Source organism: Papaver somniferum, chromosome 5 (assembly GCF_003573695.1).
Source record: "Papaver somniferum cultivar HN1 chromosome 5, ASM357369v1, whole genome shotgun sequence".
Taxonomy (NCBI): domain Eukaryota; kingdom Viridiplantae; phylum Streptophyta; class Magnoliopsida; order Ranunculales; family Papaveraceae; genus Papaver; species Papaver somniferum.
The window spans coordinates 8,198,672-8,219,058 of NC_039362.1; the positions used below are offsets into that span (position 1 = coordinate 8,198,672).

A 20,387-nucleotide genomic window follows, 5' to 3' on the forward strand; every position below is an offset into this window, starting at 1 on the left:
TAGGCTACTGTCATTATGTCTTTATACCATTAATCCAACTTTAAGGGAGTGTTTTCTTACTTTCTTATCTTTAGGTTAAGCTATATTACTTTGCTAACTCTGCACCTTGTTATTTGGTTTATGCATGGGAGTTGAATAAGTAAATGCTGACTTAATTGTGGAAAGTGAGGGCTTTTCTGGTAGTATCAAGGGAATGTATTTTCGTGTCTTGTTTCTATACATTATTTGTTATACAATGTTAGCTAGGGTACCCAAATTGATAGTCTAATTATATATATTTCGACTGATACTGCAACCAACCCCATTATGTTAGTGTTGTATCGTATCACTAAAAATGGTAGTTTGAACAAAAAGCTACACCTAAGTTTGCCTGCATTTATCTATAAATTTCACCAGAACCTACAAGCAGAGTTCTTTTTGATAATACGTCTCCATTCTGTCCTTAACTACCATTCGTGACTGCCACTGGTGCTAAATTTGCACTTCGAGATCTTGTCTCTCTTGCGGTATTAGCATAGAAATATTAGACAACTCAGTTTTGAAGCATTTACAGGCACATTATCTGACTTTTGGGATCATCTTTGTCTTTTTTATGCTTTACATTTCAATTTCGTCCTATCATTGAAATACTTTCTTGTCCATACGGTCAAAAATTAAGATTTTTTAAGAATTGCATCAACTGAGGTTTCACGAAAACACAACTAGATTGATGACCTACAGAATCTAACACTTGAAATGTGGAACAAACAACTCTAGCTAGTCCCAGTAGTACTACGTAATTGGGAAAAGGACGGCATGATGCTAGTAAACTTACATGAGTGCACCTCAACTCCATTAACTGCTGTTTAACGAATTGGCAGCTCTGATTTTTACTGACATTCATTTTGACAAGGTCATTTAACAGAGGTTTCCTTAAGAGGAATGTTGGATTGGCGAATCTAGGAGTGTCTGTCAGTGGCCAGTAATCTGAGACATTAGTACTTTCTAGCGTGGCAGCGGTCCACTTTAAGCTAACATAAGTTTTTGCTACGGCACGCGACAGCATGAGCCTGCAGTTTTTGATAGATGTACAGCTGTTAGAGATTTAGGTCTTTAAATTTAGGAAGGACTCAACTAGATGGATAACTCATGGCATTTAGGAAGGGGCACATTTATTAATATCTGGAATCTAGATGGATACTTTTTTTTAAACAAAGGCAAACTTAATATTACATAAACATATTAGTTACGTCATGATTTATGTAAGAAACTACTAAGTCAGGTGGATAACTCCACCAATTTCCACATAAATTTTGTTTTCGAGCTGGCTTTGCTAAAGCATCTGCAGCTTTATTACAAGACCTATAAACAAACTCACAAGACCACATAGGGTAGCTATTACACATATTAACACAATTTCTAAGAAGAGGTAAACACTACCACTGACAAATATTAGTTTGATGTTGTAAAAAGTTACTGATACTCCAATTGTCTGTCTCAAAAATAACATTAGTCCAACCATTTGAATCTGCTATTTGCATAGCTTCTACCATAGCCCAGGCTTCAGCTTGCTCAACATTTATAACTCTTTTCAATGTTTCTCTTCCCATGACAAAGGCCCCTGCAGAATTTCTAGTTATAATACCAATACCAGCTAACAAAGATTCAGAATTATATGAAGCATCAATATTTATCTTTAAGAACTGCATAGGAGGAGGAACCCAAGGCAAATGTAAGATGTAGTTCTGTAAATGGTAATGATTATGAGCAACAAATGCGGTGTCTAACTGATGTTGTACCCTGTAAGAGTTTATCTGATGTATGACAGTTCGATTATTGGGTGTTATATTGCTGAAAACAGCCCTACATCTATGCTTCCAAATGAAGTGCATTATACAGAGAGCTAAGTGCACAACTAGAGGTGTGTGTTTGATATTTATATTCGAACCCTTAAGCTGCCAAGTCTGAATCCAGGAGAGAACCGAGTGATGCTGCACAATGGAAACGAACTGATTATGGAAAAAATTCTTCCATATACCTTGAGAGAAGGAGCAATGAAGTAGCAAATGGTCCAGATCTTCAGTTTGATTCATACTACACAGAACACATATTTGATCATCAGCATTCAGATGCCTAAAAATGCGAGCTTTCACGGGTATAGCATCATGTAATCCTTTCCACATAAAAATTTGAAACTTCTACGGTACTTTCAATTTCCAGAATTCCAACCAAAATTTCTGAGATAAACCCATTGAAATATCCATATGCAATTCCTTTTCACAAAGCATCTTGTACGCTGAAGCAGTTGTAAACATGCCAGTACTAGTAAAAGGCCAGACCAATTTATCTTCCTGATCTAATTGTAAAGGAATAGTGAGAATAGAATTCACCTGATCTGCAGAAAATAAATGGCGAAGAAGCGGAATATTCCATTGCTGAGTGAGATGATCAAATAGTTCCGAAACCCATTGAATATTACTTGTATTCAGATCACTCCAATCTTGAATTGCATTCTGCATGGAAGGAATCCAATTGGCAGTCCAGATATTGATGCGAGTACCATTACCTACTTTCCATTTTGCATTTCTAAGAACAATTTCAAGCCCAACACATATACTCTGCCATACCCAACTTGAATTGTTAGTTTCCGATGTAGGGAAGAATTGCAGATCATTATGAGGAAAGTATTTGCCTTTCAACAATTTTTCCCAAATAGCATCTTGATTATGTAATAATTGCCAGGCCAATTTCGCAACAAGAGATGAATTGTAATTGGTTAAATTTTTAAGACCTAGACCTCCAAATCTTTTAGGTACACATACCTTTTTCCATCCAATAAGATGTCGTGGATGATCGTTGGTAAAATTATTCCACCAGTAACGCCTTTGGATGTTGTCCATGTGATGAATTGTTGTTTCTGGCAGTTTAAGGATCTGCATTTGAAACATACCCATTGTACTCAGCACTGCATTCACTTGAGTTGTTCTCCCTGCTTGGTTAATCATTTTACTATGCCAGCCCTGTAACCGGTTAGTCATGCTATCAAGAATACCTTTACAATTTTTTTGTCTTGATCTATGCATCAAAAGAGGAATGCCCAAATATTTTTCACCCAACCCCATAACTTTCATATTAAGAATGCTAGAAATAATAGACTTGTGGGAAATCGAAGTGTGCTTACCAAAAAACAAAGTTGACTTCTGCATGTTAATAACCTGTCTTGAGGCTTGTCCAAAGGAAAGAATCAGATGTTTAAGATGATTCATTTGAGCAGAATTAGCTTGAAAGAATAACAAACAATCATCTGCAAAAAAAAGATGATTGATAGGAAGACAATGATGGTTAATTTTAATACCATTGAGAAGACCAGAAGCAACATTATGATGTAAAAGTCTAGAAAATGATTCCATGATGAACAAAAATAAATAAGGAGACAAAGGGTCTCCTTGGCGAAGGCCGCGGGTTGGACAAAAAGAAGAACTAGGAGTACCATTGATAAGTATAGAAATATTTGTTGTGGATATGCACTGATCAATCAAAGAAATCCAATCTTCATGAAAACCCATTTGGCGAAAAATTGATAATAAAAAAGACCATTCAACCCTGTCGAATGCTTTCGACATATCCAACTTTAAACCTACCAAAGCCTAATTTATCTTCTTAAATTTCATACTATGCAGAATATCCTGTGCTATAATAACATTATCATGGATATGTCTGCCTGTAACAAAGGCAATTTGAGTAGGAGAAATAATGACAGGCAAAAAATGTTTAAGGCGGTTCGCCAAAATTTTTGAGATGATTTTGTAACTAACATTGCAAAGACTAATTGGTCTGTAGTCATCTGGTGTTTGAGGGTTATGAGTTTTGGGTATCAGAACTTGATAAGTATGATTTATAGCCTTAAGCATATGCTTGAAGGTAAAAAAGTACTGAACCATGGAGATTACCTCAGAACCAACCGTCTCCCAGCATTGCTGATAGAAAGCAGCTTGGAATCCGTCATTACCTGGAGAAACCCAAGGTCTAATCTGAAAGACAACATCCTTAATTTCTTGAGCATCAGGAACTCGGATAAGCTGAAAGTTTTGGTCTTCTGTGATACAAGGAGTAAACAACTGCAAAATATCTTGATTAATCTGCGGCTTAGAAGTAGATGAAATATTCACAAAATGATTAAGAAAAATAGACTCAATGTTACTCCGATCATCATACCAAATACCCAATGGCCCTTGAATAGCATGAATGTTGGATCTCTTTTTATTGAAATTAGCCATTGAGTGAAAATATGAAGAATTCTATCTGCATCAAGAAACTTGTCACCTGCCTTTTGCATGAAGAATTCTTTCTGGATTATTAGCCACTGTTGAAGAGAAGAACTTAACTGTCGAATCAAAGGATGAAAGCTGGCAAATTATCATCAAAACAACGCTGCAGTTGATTCTGAATATTATGAAGATTGCACTCAATATTCCCAAAAGAGAATTTTTTCCACATTTGCAACTGAAATCTAGTGAATTTTAACTTACTTGATAACTGAAAAGAAGGAGAGCCATTAAATTGTTGCCAACTTTGATTGATAGTGTCTTTACAAGAGGCCACTTGGAACCACACTTGTATAGCTTAAAAGGAGTGTGTTTTCTAGCACTAGGAACAGTGTGTAACAAAATAGGACTATGATCTGAAGCAATGGGAACTAAATGTTGCAGATGAGCATTAGTATAATTATTAATCCAACAACAGTTCACTAAGGCTCTATCTAATCTAACCGAGACGAGCATCTCCATCTCTATGATTCGACCAAGTAGTGTCAGCTCCTGAATAACCCAAATCAATGAGACCCATTTGCTGAATAAAATTCCTAACATGTCTAGCATGATGAGGATGAGATGCATTAATACTATGGGTTTCAGAGTCATTCATAGTGAAGTTCAAGTCGCCTAACAAAACCCACGGGAGATCAGCAGAAGAATACATCTCAAGCAAATATTCCACTGATTGTTATTGCCTACACATCACGCACTCCATACATAAAGGTGACCAAAAAATCCAAGTTATTGTCATGAGTGTGTACAATAGCATGTATTGTGTCAGAGGTAGTGTGCATTATTTCAACATCAATTCCTTGTTTCCAGGAAAGAGCAATACCACCAGAAAGGCCCAAAGAAGGATCAAACCAATAATTAGGGTATTTAGTTCTAGAAAGATATAGACGCATATTATTGGGGAGCTTTGGTTTCGCACAAGAAAAAAATATCTGGATCATTATTGGTCAAACAGAAACTAAGATAGTCTCTAGTATGGGGGTTTCCTATTCCTTGACAGTTCCAAGACAAAATTTTCATGTTGTAAATAATGAAAAAGATAAATAAAAAGATAGGGAAAAAACAACAGAGATTAAAGAAAGAGTGAAAACTGAATAGAGAAAAACGAGTTGAGAAAAACACATGTTGCCATGCATCAAATTTTTTCTGTGCATTAAGGGCATGTGCTGCAGCAATGTCCCAAACATTATTCTCTTCAATGTTAGCAGTATCTTCTTGAACAGAAGATGTTTCTCCAACAATAATAATATCTCTATCAAAATCAGCATCCTCAAGTTGATTCTCAGGAGTTATAACCAAGGTTGGGGGTTGACGATATCTCTTCTTCGTACCACTCGTACTAGCACCATCACTTGTCAGAGTAGAATATGGCCTTACAGAAGCAGAAAGATGAGACTGATCATGATAGGATGATGAAGTTGCAGCATCAGATTCAGTAGCCGAGAAGATGGATAGGCGCATTCCATCAAAAGGACTCGGTTGTTCTAGAGCAATTGGTTGACGCAGTCTGTTTCTCCGTTGAGTACCATGTTGTAAAAAGAGTTGAGCTTCTTGCTGAGGATTTCGTTGAGGAAGTAAAACCGGCTCAGCGAAACCAAATCCTCTTACAGTCTCTTCCATTTCACGTCTTCGATTAGTCATATCAACACAATCATTTTCTTCATGATTAGGTACCTTACACTCAGGGCAAAGTCTGTAAGGTTGTTTTTCATAAAAGAAACCAATCCACATAGTGACACCAGCAGCATTAGCGGCAGTAATACCAGTTATGAGAGGAGTGTTGACATTAATGAGAATTAAAGCTCTATATTTTGAGGAAGTAGGAGGACTAACACCATCAGGCTCAACCAGTCTAACTTCTCCAACGATATTACCAAGCATTCGCAAAATATCAGCATAAGTGAATTCAGGTAAGAGGTATTTATATTCTAGCCAGTAAGGAGAAACCGAGAAATCAAAGAGATGATAGTCCATTGTTAAATTCCAATCTTTTAAGACTATCAAATAACCATCAAAATTCCAAGCCCCACCAAATAAAATAGCTTCTTTATTATCACTAACTTGGAATTTTATAACAAAAACATTAGGTTCCAAACTACGCACCTGAACCAACCATTGATTGTGCCTCCTCAGATGAGGCCAAATGAATCTGGCAGCTCGTTCAGCATCTTGCCATATCATAACACCAGGGGCATAAAGTTTACCAGCAAGACAATACCTCCAATCTCGAATTTCATTTAGGATTGCAATATTCGAGTGCATAACAACCCTTCTTCTAATAGGTTCTTCACTGATTGAAACTCCCTGCAGTTGTTCAGAAATGTTATTCATCGATGCTCTAGCCATAAGGGTGAAGAAAAGGAAGATGATGTAATAACAGAGAAGGATATAAAGAAACTGAAATTGTTTGAGGTAGTATTTATAAGGAAAATTTGTAGGATGTGTTAACTTCTTAGATAGATAAGCATGGTAGATAAGTATGGATGAAAATCTGTAGGATGTGTCAAATACATTTTTGTAGACACCAAGCTCCTGACCAAGAAAAGATGACAGCAAGAACACTTTTTCCTTAATAGTGAAGCAGGATAACCATTATAATAACCCAGGTTAGATAAGATTGAGTGAAACCGATAAGTCTGAAAATCAGAAGCACCACTGCAATAAGAAGCCAACTTTGAATATGCCAACTTGGAAACGCCAACTATGATTATACCTCAAGATGTGATGGGATATAACTGCAACATCAATGCGTGGCAACAAGAAGGGAGGAGATTAAGCTTCCATTAAAAGGAAGACAAACCAATTAGAACCAGAGATTGACAAATATAAAGAAGAAAATGGAAAATTGAAAATTAGGGTAAAATAAAAAAGAAGAGACAGATAAAAACATCAGAATTGGACCATAAATCAATCAACAAAGGGTAAATCCAGAAGATTAAAACCATGGGTTGCAAGAAAAAGATCTGATCGAATCAAGAAAGTGGATCAAAAACAAGGGTTGACTATGGTTGACTTAGAGTTGACCAGCTTGACCATATCGTCGAGAAGAGGAGAGAAGAAGCCAGTTAAGAGGCTAAGAGGCTGCTGACGATGGAATTGGTGATACTGAGATTCATGTTGTTTTTATCATTTAGCTCTTAATGAAGATATTTAGCCGACTGAGCTTTTTGTTATTTTCTATTATAATTACTACCTTTCTGTAGCTCAGGAACAAGAATGAGCCAAGTTGGTAATGATTGATCACATTGGCTTGATTTGTTTTTGGCAACTTCATTGTCAAGTATGCTAACACAAACTTGTATAACTTAGGTTGACATTTTCAGCTACACTATGTAATGCCAGAGTGTTAGGATACAAATATTTTTTGGTTTAATTTCATCACCACATTTATAATTTATCATCTGTGGTGCATGGCGAAAGCTTATATACATTATGAATGACATTGTACAATTCTTAAGATGCAGAATTGAAAAAGGGAAAAAAAGGAAGACTGAAAATATATATACACGGGGAATGCCATCATGAAATTACATCAGCAACCATTCTTCCATCATCTGGAATAAAGAGTATATATTTGTTGTATTACTCTTTTTGGTGTCACTGCTGCTGCTACTACAAGAGAATTTGCATCCATATTGTCTAGGTTTTTAATCTTCCTGGTGGTATCCAATTTGCTTCGTAGGTCGTTGATCCAGTTAAGTGTGACAAACTGTTGGTGCAAAGGATAATAATACTGATGACAAACTTCTTCTGGTACAATGTGGATCTTAGCCTAAGCAATATGCTATGAGATGTTGGTTCCAGACTTACCTCATTGGTGACTGATGGAAGCTTGTATTTCCAGTAAGCTTTAGATTTTGTTTTTCTTTGAAATATGGCATAATTGGGTGATTCTGTATACAACTATTAGTTAGTGGAACATCAGATACGTTTAAACCCACAAAAGATATAATTCAAGCATGAGTTGGTCTGATATATACCAGAGTGTTATACTGATGTTGGTTGACAGACTTGTCAGTAGTATCTTATAGTTTGCATCCAGGATGTTTAGCGCTTTAGTACATTTCATTGCATTCTGCAATTATAATCCATCACATATCATTCTTCCCAGCTTGTAATGGTTGTTTATGCAGTTGATCCACTTTTCTATCGGTGCCCTGATCTTGAGGTATGGATTTCGTAGTTTCTCAAGTTGATGTCTTCACAATTACAGATGATAAATATATGCATTTGGTGCTCAGTCCCACCCGGTACCAATCACTTCAGCACATGCATCCTAGTGTTAAAAATTGACTTTCGATCCACTTTTTATAATGACAAGTTTGAGTTAACTGGAGAGCAGTATAAATTTTGGCAGAAAATATCTAAATGAGAGAGTTCAGTTCTGGTTTAAGTGTGGTAATATAGGAACTAGTAATATTACTTGTTAAAAGGAACTCGTCCACTTTTTTTGATAGTTCAGCTGAACCACTTTAGCCTGTCGTCTATATACATTGGATAGCTCAATTAGGAATACTGTTGAAATACGTACTATCAGTTCCACGATGCTGACTAATTGCGAGTCCAAATTAGTAAAATAAAAGTGGGACCAGGTAGCTGTTACTGTCCCGCATCTACATTTGAGTTGCAAGTACTTGATAGTTTCATTCATCAATACGTTTCACAAGAACGCACAATCAGAGTTAGCACGATTCGATTTGTGGTGCAAAATTTGTTGTTGACGATCTTGTCTCTGTTGCGGTATTTGCGTAAAATTTTGAGATAACCCAATCTTGAAGCATTTATAGGCACATTACCAACTACCCATAGCATTTCGATCGGAGATTGTATCCTGGCCTTTTATGCTTTCCATTTCTTATTTCATATGAACATTGAAACACAATCTTTGCCAATATGGTCAATTTTCATCTAGTCTCTGTTGAGTTATTGATGAAGGAGGAAGATGACCAGTGCAGATCACATGAACTGTCCGGAATAGCGGGAAAGACTGTTGCCATCCACGTTGGCACAAAACCTCATAGACTTCTCCTGTTGTTTTTACTCCCTTCAAAAGTAAACACACAACGTGACGTCCAGTTTGATCAGACTATGTTGTTACTTTTCTCGGTCAGGTCAGGTCATGGATTAGTTGTGGAAAGCGAAAACATCAAGAACTTATTGTCAGAAATATAATCAAGAACTTAATGTAGCATGAAACTTTTGAGTTCGGTGGAAGTCATGATGATATCAAAATTGATAAAACTCTTTGGGGTTTACTATATGTACCTGTAGCTTCTGCCCTTGCAACAGCTCTGTTTCGAGCTCGTGGAAAGACCTAAAACATAATTAAACAAAGTTCAGTGAATGACAAACTTACATTTCGTATTGAATCTCTTAAGAAATATGATAACCTCTTTCCACCACTCCTTGCAAAAGAATCTGCCACTTTCGTGTTTCTACCTCCCACTGGCGCACATGCAAAAAACATATCTTAGAATTCTAATGGTGTGTGTCTTGGGAATGAATAAGAAAGAAGCAAACGGATAAATATATGTATTTGCTTCCATACAGCATGTAGTGATGAGATCAGCTATCCCGCAGCCCTCCAGAAATGTGTTGTCGCATACAGATGGGAACATCAATTTTGAGAATGCTTTCATCTCATTCAAACCAATTCTCATTATTGCTGCCTGGTAAATTCATATGTTGGATTAGATGTGTTTGTGAGTGGTATAAACAGTACTGATTTTCAACTCAACATAAGCATTATACCTTAGCGTTATTTCCCATCTCCAAGCCGTCGACAAAACCTGCTGCAATGGCCACAACATTTTTCAATGTCCCACATAGTTCCACACCTTCTATATCCCTGACCTGTTATTTACATACATTCAAATTGGTCACTGAGTCGGCATTAAACTTCTTTTGCTTGATGCATTCTACTTAAACAATTTGGGTGGACTAGATAGTAAATGAATTTGGACAACTCACAGCTGATACTCGAAAATAAGGAGTCCCGAAAATTTGAACCCATCTTTGTGCAACCTCTTTATCTTCTCTGTATCCAATTGTTGCTTCACTGAATTTCTCCATAGCAATCTGCACAAACAAAACTAAATGTTGGCACCCAACCCAACGAAGAAGATAAAGAGGTTTTGAAGTTGAATCCATTTCGCAATATTACCTCATCTCCAATGTTAGCACCCATGAGAACACAATAATTAACACCCAGTTGTTTATTGATAAGACTAGAGATCATACATGGTCCTCCCTTTTTCACTTCCATACCCTTAATCATACAGTTGTTTATTGCTTCAACATCTCCTTTAATCTTTCCAACAAGTCTCTTACATATACCCTCTATGAATTGATGCGGTGTAACAAATACCAACATGTTTGCATCCTCCACTACAACAACATAACCATGATAACGAAATCAAAATTTGCATTGCTTCCAATTCTCTCATCATTAACTTTTGTCATATACCTGCATGTTCCAAGTCTGGGTCTGCAACCACATTGTGACCAAGCTTTATTCCAGGCAAATACTTAATATTTTCCTGTTATATTAAAAAAAAATAACATCATATTTTTATTTTTAGATCCGACTCAAAAAAATATGTGAGCTAGTAGCTTGGTCCCATAAATCAGGGGCATTTTATTCCCCGACTCAAATGGTCCAGTAGGAGCTAGGTCTTAATCGGGTCACATCTGACTCAAACTATAAATCAAACATCTCGACTCATGCCGAGACAGATCTAGACGCCCACAAAAAAACAAACGTACCACCTACCTTAAATTGAGGTCATTTGAATATGGAGAAAATTTAATCATCCGAAAAGAAAGATGATGAGATTATTTACATTGGTTATGTTGATGATGTCTGTGAGTTTCTCACCGTTGGGCGAACACCCACATCCTAACTTCATCTGCAACACAAGTAAGTATATATTTTGAAATGTTTTTAATAATTTGTTCACAAGAAATCAAAGAGAAAAAATTAATCAGTTAATTAAAAGAGTGACTAACCATGGAAAGAATCGAGGTTTAAGGTATTAGAAGCAACACTACCCCAGTTACCACTCCCAATAACGGCTGCTTTGTGTTTCTTTTTGATCATTTCTTCAGATTTCTGAATCGAATTTCAGCTTGTATTTGCTTCTTTTGATGTGTTTTAGATGACATAACATCTGTTGGTGCTAGATGACTAAGATAGTGCGCGGTGTACCTAACAATGTTCCTTAGCTGAGGGCGCATATGGTTTCGGTGGGCCCCATGATTATATTTTTATTTTTTTAATCATATTACAGACCAAGTGAACGCTAAACTCGGCTTTTGATCTACTTCATCTGTTCATCATCACTTGGGCCTTTGTGGTTTCAGGTTTGCGATGGACGAGAGAAGCTGGACGAAAAATAACAAAAATCTACAAAGTAGACCATTGGTAAAATTTGGGAGAGAGACAATTCTGGTGTTGCTTTTTGGGGAGGCATTTTGAAAATGTATATATATATATATATATTCTTATCGATTCGGTGGAAGTTCATTACCAAGATGATAATAGGTGAAGATAAAAAATTATTAGTAACATGTTTGTATACAAAATTTGTTTTTTTGACTTCTGAAAATTGAAAAATTTAGTCTGGATACATAATTTCCGAATGATTTCTAAAAAGCAAAAAGGTTACTATCAACTTTTTTTGTGAAGCAAAAACATTTTGTTTTCTACTTTTATTTTTGACTTCTACATCTGATAAAGTAAAAGAACTTCTATTTCTAGTTTCCAAGCAGACTGTATACAATTCAATTGTAATAAAACTAAAAAGGAGAGAAAAAAGGCTAATCCATCGTTACATTAAAAAAATTGTACATAGAATTTATTTTCCAATTTGCTAAGTAACCTCGACTTCTCTCTACTTCATGGACCTCTACCATTCCATTGAACTCTCGTAGGCCGTTGAATACCACTTCAAAAATTGCTTTTCTAGAAGCATAAAAGTCAAAAGTTAGCTTGGTTACACAATTTCAGAATAACTTTAGAAATAAAAAAGTTAAACTTTTTGTGAAGTTAAAATTTTGGTTCTGACTAAGTAGGAGCATTTCTGCTTCTAATTTCCAAATAGGTTCTTAACATTTCTACTAAAAAAGGCTAATTGAAAGAATTTTTCAACACAGAATTTCGTACCCATTTAGGGAAATTCCCATGATATGGAAGTAAAAACATCCTTAACTTGAAGAGTATCCATATATATGTGGACTCTCACTAACTAGTGGACTCAAAACGCATTATGGAGAAAAACAAAACATGTTAGTCCATCCTGTCCCCCATGGTCCGCATTTAAAGAAAATATATATAATCTTCCCCCTCTTGGATGACCAGATGAGGTGAAGTTCTATTTAATCTCAAAACTTAAAATTTGCAACGCTTTCCGTTTGTTGCTAACTCAAACAAACAGTAGCTATTCTCTAGGAATTTGTCCTTATTTACACCATTCAAAAAAAAAATATTAAAACTCTAAACCCGGTCACGAAGTGAAGTGACCGGACAGAAAAAAGAATATTAGTCGCAGTCGGTCATTAAGTAACCGGACAAGAGAATTTTTTCTTAAAAAAAATCATTCTGATACTAAATGTCCGGATGACATGGACTATTCCATAGCCAACCCCTCAAGTATCATCTGGACTTCAGAGAGATGTGGACCTAAATATTACCCGCGATAGTATTTTTTATCTATAAAATGTGGATCATCACAAAGATATGGATGAATTTTTGCTCCATAGGAATTGACCTTATAGAGTGATTTGTTTGCAAATTTCTGAGCAAAATGACCCCAAAGATATAATTGACAATTCTGCTCAACATTAGAGAGGAAATATAGTTTTGAATTAGATTATTGATCATAGGCGATCATTTGTATATCACTAAAAATTTGGGTAGTGCCAAAATTTGGGTTCCACTTAAAATATCTCTAAGAGAAGTCTCAGCACAATAAATCGATACTCGAGAAACAATTGAAAATCCTATTATTGTTATTATTATTACAAAATAAGGGAACCCCAAGGGTATTTTAGTGAGAAGAAAGATTGAGGTTACAAGAGATGGTGGGAAACTTAGCGACAAGCTGGGCCCCAACACCTTTTTGAATAACAATCCATAACCTATGAAAGAGAGAGCTTCCTATCTTAAAATTAGTATCATACCTTGCCATGCAATTCCTCAATCTCTCCATAAAGGAAATTGTTTCCGTTCCGAGCTCACCTAAAGTAGAAAATGCCAATACACCAAACCCATACCCGTGTGAAGAGCATTTATCTAAGTGTTTATTGTTATTGCGAATGATAACATCGCCCGGTGTAAAGTTACGATTCCTAACATTTGTGAATGGAGATACACCTGTAATACCCATACAAAAATCCTTACCATCCTCCCAATTATGAACCAAAATATCTGCTGGCCTAAGGTCATTTTCACCGCTAGAAAGAAAAACCAAATAAACTTCCTTTCCAGCTGCGACACCTGCACAACACATGTCCGCCAAGATGTCTTTAACCAGATCATGTAAAAATTTGAGCCCCACCTGACTAGCATAATGAATATCATGGTTACCAAAGACATCCATAGGCCTGCCGCAACATGAACACAAACTTTCTTCCTCAAAGAAAGGTATGCCCAAGCGATATTGCAAGATAGAGCTAAACTGCTTGGGTCTAACTGCTTGATTAAGCCCAGGTATATGAATCGCTTTAAGAAAATCCATTGCATGGTATGTTCTATTGCATTACCACAATGTGGACTCACACACAGATAAAGAATGACTGATGGGTATATTTTCCTTAACAATACAAAAATAAATAACTACCAGAGACTTCATATGATAGGGGGAAGCATCATTGATCTTAAAACCAGGTAAAGAAAGACCACAAGCTTTAGTAAAAACCTGTAATGGGTGTTGAAAACCATGACACGAATTCGTTGTCGCTGGTAACTTCAAGATCGAGTTCTGCAAGTGTTGAGTTTGAGCATGAGATGCTAGATAACAATGCATCACTATATCTTCCATAGTAAGTATACCAAGTCCACCATCTTTGATAGGGAGGGTGTCCAGTCGTTGTTGAACCAAACCAAAGCCAACAGCATCACCAACTACTAGACGACGTAAATACTGCAAAAGGTGTTTATTAAACTGAGGCACAACAATCTCAAGTGCCTTGGGACATGTGGTACGAAGGGCGAAGTAAAACCTAGAGACCCCGATGCAGCTACGCATAAGCAATAATTCACTTTGGGGGTCCTGTAGATCCTGAATTTTTTTCATGGGATGTATGGTTTTGTCCACCGTTTCCAACACAATGTTGTTGAAGTAATCCATATCTAAACTGACCGGACCACCAAGGAGTTTAATACCACCCACTGGCTTACCAATATTTGCATGGAAAACATTATCAACATCTCTTCTTGGGTCATAGGAAGGCCAAATTATTTCCGTCTTTGAGACGTTCAGTTGTAAACCATAGCTAGGTCCCTCCTCTTGTATAATTTTTAAAGTCATAGAAACCTCCATGGTATCACCTACAATGGTACCATCGTCTAGGTACCAAGCATGGAGGTCTAAGGTACAATTAGTTGCAATCTTGTTAACAAGCGTGTGGAGAGCTAAGGAAAATAAAATGGGACCGATGGGATCACCCTGTTGAATGTCTTGTGCCGAGTAAAGAATAGAATCTTGGTAGTACAACCTGGCTGGTTTTGAAAAAGCGGTGGTCTAACAACCACGCCCAATATTTCGTTCGGTAGTCTGTATGGACTAACTCCAATATAATTCCTTGAGAATAAACTAGACAGTCAGACTTAATCAAGGAATTATATCCAAAATTTATATCTCAATTTCTCAATACAATTTGCAATCGAACAGATAAAAATTGGTGAGCCTGATTGATATGAGAAATAACTTGAACGATATCAAAAACCAGTGTTCAAGTGTCAATCAATTTCAATCAACAACCAAAGGTCGGATTTACCAATTGATTGAACTACGCACAGCCTGTGATATTTCAATTTTATAAAAAATATAATGAGGAAAAGAAATAACACGGACACCAGAAGTTTTGTTAACGAGGAAACCGCAAATGCAGAAAAAACCTAGGACCTAGTCCATATTTGAACACCACACTGTATCAAGTCGCTACAGACACTAGCCTACTACAAGTTAACTTCGGACTGGAATGTAGTTTAGCTCTAACCAAGTCTCACACCGATTAAGGTACATTTGAGTTCCTTACGCCTCTGAATCCCAGCAGGACTCTACGCACTTGATTCCCTTAGCCGATCTCACCCACAACTAAGAATTTCTACGACCCAAAGTCGAAGACTTGATAAACAAATCTGCCTCCCACAGAAAATTCTATTCTGATAGATAAATTTGTCTCCCGCAGAAATACCTACAAAGTTTTTTTCTTCTTACTTTTGATAAGTCAAGGTGAACAGGAACCAATTGATAGTCCGGTTTTATATTCCCGAATAACAGCCTAGAAATATCAATCACCTCACAATAACTTAACTATATGGTAGTAGAACAAGTTATTGTGGAATCACAAAGAATGAGAGGAAGAGCTTTGTGATTACTTTTTATATCTTACCTATCAGAGATAAATCTCGAGCCAATATTAGAGAAGATAGTACTCAATACGATAGAACAAGTAAGATCAGAACACACAACTACAAGGAAAATAGTTGGGTCTGGCTTCAGAATCCCAATGAAGTCTTTAAGTCGTTAACCTATAACGGTTTTAGGAAAAACTTAGGTTAAAGGAGAATCGACTCTAGTACGCAACTAGTATCACATATGAGGTGTGGGTATTAGGTTTCCTAGTTGCTAGAGTTCTCCCTTGTATAGTCTTCAAATCAGGGTTTGATAGCTTTGAAATGAAGCAATCAATATTCACCGTTAGATGAAATCCTGATTTAAGATTCAAGTTAAGTTTTCTTAAAATCCAAAGAAATATCTCTCTACCATTAGATGGTCTTAGCTTGTTACACACAAATGAAATATACTTTCATTTAGATATGGGTAACCGTACCTAAACGTGTATATTGAGTTGGCTCAACAATAGTTTACCGAAGTTAGCATATGAACACTTTTATTTTAACCATATTCATCTAACACTTCTATATCAAATGATAATCCAATGAATCTAATTGTGTTACTCATAGAGTTGTTCAATTATTTATATCCTCATAGAAGTATACAAGACACAATTGAAACAAAATCGGATTGATTCAATTAAGCCACGATTTGCAAAGATTTCATTCCTTAATTTATATATGTATTTTTTCATGAGTATGAAATCATACTTAACCGATTTTAGAACATAAACGAACTTAGTTTGCAAACGGGTACTTAAACTTAAGTTCCGGACTTTGGTCTTGTCCGACAGTTTGCAGACCGGTATGCATATTTTCGTCCCTGACCTAACTTAGGTAGAAACGTTCGCATAATGGTATTCATACTTGGTTCCCGGACTTTAACAGTTAAAACCGTTCGCATACTGGTATGCAAACTTGGTTTCCTGACCTGAATCATATTATAACAGTTTGCATACTGGTATGCATACTGTGCTATATCTGAACAATGGTTAATTGTTCTAAACTCCCATTTCAATCATGGAAACATCCTTAGAAGACGACAATAGCTGTCTCACACAACTATTAGCTTATAAGTAATTTTCAAGTGATAGAATGATCAATACGAAACATTCCGAGTCGACATCAAATGACTGTCTCATACAAATCATGTAAGATGTTTCAAGGCAATTTTCATATGATCATCTTTTGACTCATTTTTTAGTTTCCAACAAATAAATGTTTCCAACTAAACTCGTCAAGAATAATGATGAATGTAGCTAAAGAAAAAAGCTTCCAACACATATTTTGAGAAAGATATAAGCGAGTTAAACTCAGCTAGAAATATCAAATGTGTATAATGTAAAAAGTCTATATAGCTATACGACTTAGTCTCAATAAGAGATAGAATAGAATAGACTTCTGAGTGATAGATAAGTTTTAGTCTCCATATACCTTTTGTTGATGAAGTTCCCCCAAGCTCTCCTCAATAGATCTTCATCTTCAATCGATGAACGCCGTGAAGTTTAAAGCCCAACTACATATCCTATCCTAGTCCGAGACATATCTATAAGTAGAATAGAATCAAGACTTGTTGTTTTGATCACCTAAACTTGACAAGCAAACTTGAGATAACAACGCTTGCAAGTTCGACCGAGAAGTGCTCTAAAATCTCCCCCTTTGACAATTTTAGTGACAAAACTATCAATACATATAGATTACAAAATAAATAAACTTTGTAGGAACATGCTTGATTTCCTTGGTTCTTCAACATTCCTTGAATTATTCGTCACTCCAAGTACTCTGAACTTGTTCAACTCAGCATCATTGTTGTTTAAGATTATTTATAACAATATGAAAACAGTTGTTCTCAGATATTGTTATACAATGTCTTAGTATTATTCTACAACCTCAAAGTTCAATTGTATCACAACTTTGACAATAAAACTATGGTGTCGCTCCCCCTTAGTCAATACTTCATCTCACAATGAAAACCACTTCCCCTTACATAATGATCTGTAAACCATATGTATGTAGTGTGAACTACAAAACAATTCTCCCCCTTTTTGTCAATATAAATTGGCAAAGATACGAAAACTAGCGGGATCATAATGAAATTATCATAGAGACACTTCATGACTAAAGGAAAACATATCAACTTTTTTTCGATGATTTCACATAGTCGAAACTTAGTGTATTCATCAAGGAGTTTATAAAGATACAAGAAAACTCCTAAAATATTTCACAGCCGCACTCCCCGCAAAGATTTGGCAATTAAGCACAAGTTAAATTAAGAACTCTCCCCCATAAAATGTCATTCCCGAAAGAACAACAAGAGCGCCCTTACGTTTACGAGAAAAGAAGGATTTCTTTGGACATTAACAAATCACATGAAACATGAATTTGTATCCAGATAACACAAATAAATTAACCGCAAGAGATCCTTAATGATTAATTTAATTGGAAATGCTCACATAAGAAAGCTTACAGAGCCGTACAGTATATTCACATAGAAGTGGATCAGTGAAAGATCGATACTGCGGAATATTCAAAAGTTCATTCTATCTTTTATCAATATTTGTATAAAGACATAATAGACTTAACTTTTGACATATATGAGATAATCATAGTTCACGGACGTAAACTCACATATCCCATAATATTTTTGCAATATATAAAACCATAAATATTAATACTGCAAAATCATCTTCCAAATAACTTAGAATTTAAATAAATAAATATAAAACATTGCAAGATGAAAATCGTTGGAAATAGCTATGTGTAACCACAATATATGTTATTCCAAACCCTAGTTATCCTTCTTAAAACACAAGAATAAATTCTCATAAGAAGTTTCCTAGACATTAAGATTCTTGAAAAATTCTGTATCGTCCCTGAACTCCTTGTCATCAACAGACAATGGAACATAAGGTTCATGAAGAAAGGAGTCAATTCCAACGAACCTTCTAGACTGATGCCGAACCAGGGCCTTCTGAATTTCAATAGTTCTTAGAACAATAGCCTTTATTTGTTGAATCTGCATCCTTGTTTTTTTCAACTCTTCAAGAACACCAGAAAACTTCTGAAGATTTGAGGGGTTAGCCTTTGGTTTCTTCATATTCTTTCTTTTTCTCTTCAAATTTGTAGAGAAATGATATTTATCTTTTTCCTTCATGATTGATGACTTAACAATCATATTAGCATATTTTTCATCAGAAGATATGATGCTTGGAGTCTCCATCAAAATATGGAATTGTGAAGAAACACATAAAACTAACTCCACAAGCAATCTCTTGATAGAAAGAGCTGTAGGGAAGAAAAAAGGAATGTAGGGTTACGGAACCTAAATACAGAGTAAGTAGGATTCACGTACGACCAACTCATAACCCTAAAAAAATGTAGAACTGTAGAATTTAACCCTCTTTTAATAATCAAAACAGAGTAAAGCTTTTCAATATCAATTATGAAAAGATCAACAGAATTCCAGAAAAAAAAAAAAAAAAAACAAATTTTCTTTTCCTAAAACCCAATTGTACATAAATCTTGTCTCTTTTTAAATTCGGGCACATGAGACAAGATGCACCTTCAACACAATTAAGTTGTGTTGGGGTGAACAATAATCTGTCCACCATACAATTCTTGTACGAAATTCTTAATACCCTTTTTCATATATTGTTTAGACCTTGTTCTTTTCTGTAGAGGTCTATCTTTTTCTTTAGAAAATAAATTCTTCTGAGATGAGTTGAATCTACATACCTCAGATGAATTCGACTTCCGAACAAATTTGAGCTTGTTTGCTAATCGGTTTGCTCTCCTTCAAAGTTTGTTGACATATCTTCTTTTATGTTTGTACTTGAAACAATTAGAGAGTTCATGACCCTTAAATGTACAATAAGAACATGTAAATGTGGAGGACGGTTCAGACACCATATCTGAGCATGTTGCTAAACAAATTGTGGTACCTGAAACATGTGAGATACAATTTTCAGTAGACAGGGAAAAATCCATTTATCCTCCAAAGTTGTTGAAGAAGTTTCTCCAGGAAGAATATCAAGATTGATGTACATATTGCTACAATTATCAAAATCAATATTTTCACCAAGGAGTGCAACACTTGAATTTTCATCTTCATTTGAATCATAGTGATCAGACATTTCATCAAGAGTTGCAACAAGACCTTTGTTCTCAGTGTATTTTCTACGATTTGGACACTCATTAGCAAAATGACCAAAACCTTTACACTTAAAGCACTGAGGCATATCCTCATCATCAGTATCGACAGTGTCCTGTTTTTAGGAGGAACACGATCATGAGGTTTGAATGATGACCTGGGTTCATGATCAAAGATCTTTAACTTCCCAACAAGAGTATTTCTGGAAAGTGTATCAAGGTTATTTCCTTCAACGATGGCATGTTTCTTAAAATCGTATCTAGATGGTAATAATCTGAGAATATTCATCATAATGCCCTTTTTAGAAATAGTC

At 35.7% G+C, this 20,387-nt stretch overlaps 1 protein-coding gene across 1 annotated transcript; it reads right to left on the bottom strand.

The window, feature by feature from the left end:
- Positions 1 to 1,415: 1,415 nt before the first annotated feature.
- On the bottom strand, positions 1,416 to 2,162 carry LOC113278721. Its single transcript, XM_026527483.1, has one exon. It carries the CDS (start codon positions 2,160 to 2,162, stop codon positions 1,416 to 1,418), a length of 747 nt encoding a protein of 248 aa, XP_026383268.1.
- Between the last annotated feature and the right edge of the window lie 18,225 nt (positions 2,163 to 20,387).